Source organism: Danio rerio, chromosome 15, assembly GCF_052040795.2.
Source record: "Danio rerio strain M-AB ecotype USA chromosome 15, GRCz13ab, whole genome shotgun sequence".
In the NCBI taxonomy this organism is placed as follows: Eukaryota; Metazoa; Chordata; class Actinopteri; order Cypriniformes; family Danionidae; genus Danio; species Danio rerio.
In genome coordinates, this window is record NC_141035.1 from 1,548,958 (window position 1) to 1,556,360 (window position 7,403).

At 39.4% G+C, this 7,403-nt stretch overlaps 1 protein-coding gene and 1 non-coding gene across 2 annotated transcripts; one reads left to right on the plus strand and one right to left on the minus strand.

Moving 5' to 3' along the window:
- Positions 1–1,809: 1,809 nt before the first annotated feature.
- On the minus strand, positions 1,810–2,793 carry nnr (nanor). Its single transcript, NM_001029947.1, is given in 4 exon segments — positions 1,810–2,040; positions 2,200–2,345; positions 2,443–2,506; positions 2,623–2,793. Coding segments are annotated over 4 exon segments (528 nt in total). The 5' UTR covers positions 2,778–2,793; the 3' UTR covers positions 1,810–1,877.
- Positions 2,794–6,847: 4,054 nt separating this feature from the next.
- trnak-uuu (transfer RNA lysine (anticodon UUU)) lies at positions 6,848–6,920 on the plus strand. Its single transcript has one exon. It is a non-coding gene; the product is annotated as a tRNA-Lys (tRNA).
- Positions 6,921–7,403: the final 483 nt, after the last annotated feature.

A 7,403-nucleotide genomic window follows, 5' to 3' on the forward strand; every position in this document is an offset into this window, starting at 1 on the left:
CATTTAAAATACACTAAAATCATTTTTGAGTAAAGAAAAAAAATTCTACCAATCAGGTCACTTTGAGAAAAAGCGTGCCCATAGTGTGCCTAAAGCGCATCACTCCATGGGTTTATCAATGTCATTGCAATCGTGACACACCAACCTATCTGGCCCAGTTCAGGCCCAGTTATGAGTTATTAACTTGGCTGAGACTTGGCCCAGATATGGTCTGTGTTTGACCCTTGTCTGGAAGCCAGATTTGGTCCAGTCATGTACCGTAATTCACTGCGGCATGTGGGCCAAGCAAAACCTGATTGTGTGGGCCAGAGCTGGGCCAGAGAAATTTTGCTATGTGGGGAGTTTTATCTCACTGTTTTTACACTTTCTTTGTGTAGTTTTTATCCGCACCAGAAAGACATGTCCTTTTAGTTATTACTGAGTTTTTTCTTTATTTTTTATTTAAATGTTCTGTGTTTTAGTAGAGATATTATCTCTCTCAAGGTAGGCGTTGCAGATTTGCAACAGTTAAAAATGAACTACCTTAATACTCCAGATACATATTTTATGAGTTTTTATACTCAGAAGTACCACTGCAGGACTCGGTTGTCCATTTGCAATAAGTTTCCCCACTTGCTCACCAGATGACACACACAAAAAAGTTTCTTGGAGTACCACATGACAAAGTGATTTGGAAACATGACCTACTCAATGAGGATTTGAGATTTTGGATTTGGATCTCATGTTGCTTTAGTTGTTTTGCCACTGAAAAGCAATTTGTTACATTGTTTGAAAGGTTGTAAACAGAAAGTTATTGTTCATGTCATATTCAGTCGTCAGTGTCTAATTACCACACTGAGCCAATGTTGTAAATCTGAAACATCCCAGAACGCCTTGCATGTGAAGGTCTCTCTAAAAAAAGTCAGGATTACGCCATATGATAATTTTCCCCAAATATCAGAGTTTTCCTGTTTCCAAAAATTCAATTGAGCCTGAGAGGGTTATCTGAGAGACTTTGTTTGTTCACCAAATAAGTGGTTCTAATTGGATTTGCACTGTAAACACTACATAAAACTAAAACATTTGTTTGTTAGTTTGACAAATTAAGCTTTTAGTTATGATACTCCCAAAATTCTGCATAAATTCTTAGATTTTCTACACAATTCTTCAGAAAAAATTGCAAAAAAATATCGGCAGATTCCCACATAGCAAAATTTCTCTGGCCCAGCTCTGGCCCACACAATCAGGTTTTGCTTGGCCCACATGCCGCAGTGAATTACGGTACATGACTGGACCAAATCTGGCTTCCAGACAAGGGCCAAACACAGACCATATCTGTGCCAAGTCTCAGCCAAGTTAATAACTCATAACTGGGCCTGAACTGGGCCAGATAGGTTGGTGTGTCACGATTGGAATGACATTGATAAACCCATGGAGTGATGCGCTTTAGGCACACTATGGGCACGCTTTTTCTCAAAGTGACCTGATTGGTAGAATTTTTTTTCTTTACTCAAAAATGATTTTAGTGTATTTTAAATGTGGGTCAAGACTGGCCAAACTCACATGGCCCACTTATCAAATTTTTAAATCTGGGTCAAATACTACGTTTTACATCTGGCCCAAATCTTGTGTGCCGCCTTAAAGACGGTGCCACCTCTGCCAAACCCGGGCCATGTTTGGCCCACATGCTGTATGCCAGTGCCGGATGAATGCCTGCTGTGCCAGCTTTATGCCAAATCTGGGCCAGAATTCGTTGCTACTAGGGTTCTGTCTGGCCTTAATACCTATTAGTAGTAGAAACACTCAGACTAACACATGGACAAATGGTAATTTGTTGTGTACGCAAGTTTATTTTGAAGCATTTTACAGCACACGTGATTCAGTACAGAAGTCTTCTCCTAAAGTGGACGGGGAAATAAACCATTGTAGTTTTCGTTTCCTTCTGGGAGTTTCTGTCTCATTCTTCCAGCAACACATGAGGGAATCACCGCTCTGGTCTGTTGCCCCACATCGCTCCAGCACAAGAAGATGAAATTTAAACATGCCAGGTGTCTGTTACGGCTGAATGAAACACAGGTCAGGTCAGATGTTGCTCAATTTACATGAGGTTTGATAGGAGAAATGGAGATAATAAACATAAGATGCATTAACGTTCGGTAGCAGACTTCATTATAATGTTACTGAAGCGACAGAGCACAGTGATGGATCTTTAAAACCAACCTGTTGAGATCTGGGAGTGTCTTCCCATAAACATCCTGATATCTGCAATAAGACACCTGCAGGACGTCTGGGTTCAGAGTGACAAGCTCAAACCCCGGGTGGTTTGTTATGCAACATACGTTAACCTGGCCACATTTGTGCTTCACCTATTGGACGAAAAGCAAAGCATATTACTCGGTGTAGACTCTGACATGATGCTGTATGAACTGTTTGCTGTATGAACAGTTTGCTGAAGGTTTTTACCTGTGGTATGTCTCTACAACAAACGTTTTCCTCTGGAGTGAGTCTGCAGTTTCCACAAGAGCACCTGATTTAGGATGACAACAGTCCAGTTTCAGTGCAGTGTTTGTGTCAGGCACAGTGGTGTGTTTATTAGTCGTTTGTTTACTCAAATACAGTTAGTCATGTAGAACAGAATAATACCTTTGTGAGACTTTAATATTGGCCTCGTCTGGAGCATCTTCACCTTCATCCACAGGCATGAAAGCTTTAAACTGATAAAATGGAGGAGAGAGATCCTTCACCTCCACAGAGCTCTGAGATCCGCTGTAAACGCTGCTTGCTGAATCGCTGTCCATCTCTGCGTCTGTGTTCGGGTCGCTGCTGTGCAGATCAGCCTTTTATGCATGTGATGAAGCTCCCCTTTCCATGCAAACCCCTCCCTCATTTGCTGTTGTCACTCCCACCTAAACAATGCTGGACACGCCCACCTTCCTGACTTATTTTCAATCTAGAGGTGTGAAAACTCCCTGCTGAGACTGGGTGTTCGAGGCCCTTTACAGTTTTTTACGATTGTTTACACTCTAAAATAAACATTTCCACACAATTTGCAAGATTCTACTCCAAGGAGCAAAACACCACCACAGATTTGCACAACATTACACACAATGTCTGCTTCACTCTTTTTGCAAAACATGACACGCAGTGATTTGTAAAACTCTACACACATTTAGACACAGATTAGGATTGTGAGGTTACTACCTTGTCATCACCAAGCCCCAGATTGCCAATGACCATGCTAAAGAATGAATTGGATAAACATCTACAAGGTGTCGAAGCATTTAAAAACGCAGCACTCAGGTGTGCTATAAACGGCAGGCGGTGAGTTCACCTGTATTCTTCAAAAATGGAAGGAGCTAGAAAAGATTGAGAATGAGAGGAGGAGCTCAAAGAGAAGAAGGAGGAAGATGGCTAGGTAGAGGAAGAGGTAGAGAAGGACTCGATAGAACCTGAACAAAGAAGACGAGGACCTAATTTGACTGAGGAAATCCGTGCAACACTTATCGACCATGTTATCAACCATGGACTGACACTGATGGAAGCTGGACAAAGAGTTCAACCAAATCTCAGCAGAAATACTGTATTCCTTTAATTTTCAGTGTGCAGCATCAGAGCTTGATCATTTTATAGTGGACCTGTTTGTGTACATTCCCCCTATATCTCAAACTAATCATGAAGAATGTTGTGGGTTTGTCACTATTTTGTTCTGTCATTGAAATGATCCCTTACATAACAACGTCTGGCCAAAAATCTAGCACATGCGTTTTCCTAAAATTAGTTTATTTTACAAATGTGTTTTTTATATTTATCTCAGCAACGTGAAACTGTCTGCAATAGTGTCTGATCATTGAGGACCGTGATGGTAAAATGAAAACTAACAGCATTTTCACGAATATCTGTGTGAATGTTTTGACTGAAGAGTGTCATTTTGCTAACAATCTAGGAATTCTGCAAATTGAGTGTGCTGTTTAAATAATTGAGACTATATTTTGAAAAAAAAAAAAAGAAACTGGTTTTTAAAATTGTGGGTAAACAATTGAAAAAACTATTCTGTGTGCATATATGCCATTGCATGCCCGTAGTCAGGGGTGGTTCGAGTTTGTCCTTTTAATTATTTTATGTGATATAATATTATATAATACATTTATTATATAATTAATACAATATATTTATATTCAATATTGAAATAAAGTGTTATTTTAAATATCTCTGGCCAGTAATTTGAATCCCATAGAGCCTCAAAGCCACAATAATGTGACGCGAGTCACGACATAACACACTGACAGTGGTACAGTTCAATCTTTGATGCGACATCCATACTGAGTAACGCTGTGGGTCGAAAAAAGGCAGAAAAGGCAACCACTATCGCAAAATATTAAACATATGTTCAAAAAGACTGGCAAACATATGTTCTTATAGATGAAAATCTGCCCCTCTCCATGAGGTTCTAGACTAACTGGCTGCATTAGCCGGGACATCATGTATATTTATTGACTTGTCCAGTTCATGACCTCCCTTTCCCTATTTTTGACATTATTTATTTTTAATTACTGTAAATAATTCCTTAAATAATTCTGACAAAGGTTCAGAATTTGTCCCATACATGAGCTCATTTGTCCTATTTTGACTGCCGTGCCATCATAAATAATGAAAATAATCTATTGAAAAAGACCAAACATATTCTCTGTCGGCTGTGGCTTTACTATAATCTGAAGTAAGAGTCTACTGTCACTGCTGTGTTGTTTTTAAACAGAAAACATTTTACAGGGAACTTTATTCTAAATCTTGGACCTTATTTCTGAAATAAAAATGAGCAATAAACGGTGTGAAGCACCAGAAGCGGACCACATTAAATTATTTGAATATATTTTGGCTATTGTTGGCTTTCTTGAATTTTCTAATTTACTTTTTTTTACCAAAGAGGCTATAAAATAATCTTAAGACATCATTATTATTATTATTTATTTATTTATTTATTTATTTATTTATTTTTATTTATTTATTTTTTTAAATGGCCAAATTGTGACTGAGGATAGTTGAATGTGCTGGCCAGTTTGTTTTTTGTCTAATAAATGACAGTAGGTTACAGTTTTTTTTTACTTAAAATCTTTAACAGATTCCTATTTTTCCTAATCATATATTTTTTAATTTAAATTAAATTAAATTACATTTTTTAAATTTTCATAATTTGTATTTTAAAAAATTAGTCGTTTTAATTTTTTTATGGCAAATATTTAGAAAGTATTTTAGCACATCAAAAGTGTGGTTATGATAACATCTGACTAGCTAATCCAGCAAAAGAATCTGACTAAAATGCAGTCATTAAATCTAGTTACAGAGAAACTGAGGTGTAAACTGCAGAAAGAGCCACTTTTTGAGGAAAAAAGAACCAGCCCTTTCACCAGGCTGGCTATGGGCCTGCATTGCTAACCCTGTATGCTTTTATGGCCGTTTCCACTGTCAAAAGGTACTTTTCCACTGACTGGTACAGCACAGTACAGTCACCTTCATCAGCCTTGTGTTTCCACTGCCTAAAGGGTACCAGTGGCAGATCAATGATCAATTAGCCTACTGTAACGTCTGCAATAATATAAAATAAATAAATGAACACATGCAGACCCTTACAGTCTCCGATATGGTGCCAATTACTGAAAAACTACACACAGCAGACATTAAGTCCTTATATGGGCTCAAAAACAACAAGCAACATATAGCCAACAGTCAGAACAAACCTCTCCTCTGTGTCTGTAATCTTCAGCAGCTCATGTAGCCTCTGTTAGAGGGAAATTCTGTCATTCCCAGTTCATGATAGTCCAAAAGACGATGATAAACATGGCAGTTTGTTCACGCTTCACCCTCATGTTTGTCTGAAAAGATGTCAGAAGCACTTTAGAGTTTGGGGGTGAGGTGTCTGAATAACACTGTTGAGAACCGGGTTCTGTGTACTGTGATGTTAGTAACTGTGCTATGGAGCGTGTTTCGGGAGGCTGCTGCTATCCTACATTATCTGAAACATTAAAATATGACAAACATACAAAAAAAAAAGCATATTGGGTAGCCAAACAGAGTAAACACCTTTAAAGCACTACCTTGATTTTGCTAATTGAGTATGAGGAGAGCTGAAAATCACCCCGTTTACTCATTCACTTTAGTCAATGTACTGATTTACAATTGAAACACAGAAACTAAGGCCTTTGTCATGAATATTGATGGCCGTCCTCGCTCTTGACAAAGACCTGCCTCTAATGGGCCGTCAATGTGTAAATGAAGAGACCCAGAACATGAGCTGTCTTTGTTTTTATTTGCATTTTCATTTCAGTCCAGAATATAATTATTAGTCAATATAGCGCACGTGTTTGGACTGTGGGGGAAACCGGCACACAGAGGAAACCCACACCAACACAGGGAGAACATGCAAACTCCACACAGAAACAACAAGTGGCCTTATTGCTGTGAGGCAACAGTGCTAACCACTGAGCCAAGTGGGTATAAGATTGTTCAGTGCCCGTCTCTCCGTCTGACTGTTTCTACTCTAATAGCCACCAAACTAGATCAGGTCATGGAGACCTCGAGTGGAACTGAAGGGCTGGAGGATTGAACACATTACGTGTTGTAATGTGTTAATCCTGTCTAAAGTGATTTTGATAAATTGTTGTTGTGTGTATGTTCAGTTTAAAGGGATTTTCCTTTTTTATTGAAGGTAGACTTTGTGTAGTAAAAATAGAGCAGTCTGAATGCTGTTTATACCAGTTTTGAACTAGTTTGATAAGACGGCTGGGAGTACAAAGAAACAACCTTGGGTTTTTACAACAGGTGGCGTATAATGTGTATATGCATCCAGTGGGTCATGATCCAGCTAAGCCATGGAGCCTGGATAGCTCAGTCGGTAGAGCATCAGACTTTTAATCTGAGGGTCCAGGGTTCAAGTCCCTGTTCGGGCGCATATAACTCTTTTTGTGAATATAAAAAAAGAGTCATATGCGAGTCATATTTTGCTGCTGAGCTATCGCTTGCTCTTGCTAGCACATGTCATTGGGCAGTACGACCAATGCGCAACGCAAGAGCACAACCAAAAGGATGATCGTTGTAGTTTTGGCCGAGTGGTTAAGGCGATGGACTTGAAATCCATTGGGGTCTCCCCGCGCAGGTTCAAATCTACGTGCAATCCATCTGCGTGCAAGATTTCCGTTGTGACCTTCCTTGTTTGTTTGCTACTCCAGTGTTTCTTGGGAAAACGGATGTGCTGGTAGAGAAAAGCAACAAAAATAAAACGGCACAAGTGCTAGCTAACCGTCCAGGGGGGTTAGCTGGCACAAGTGCTAGCTAACCGTCCAGGGGGGTTTCTATTTTTAAAGACATATGACAGGCCGTGGGGGATCAGCAGCTGTCCTGTAGCTCGCCGTGATCGTATAGTGGTTAGTACT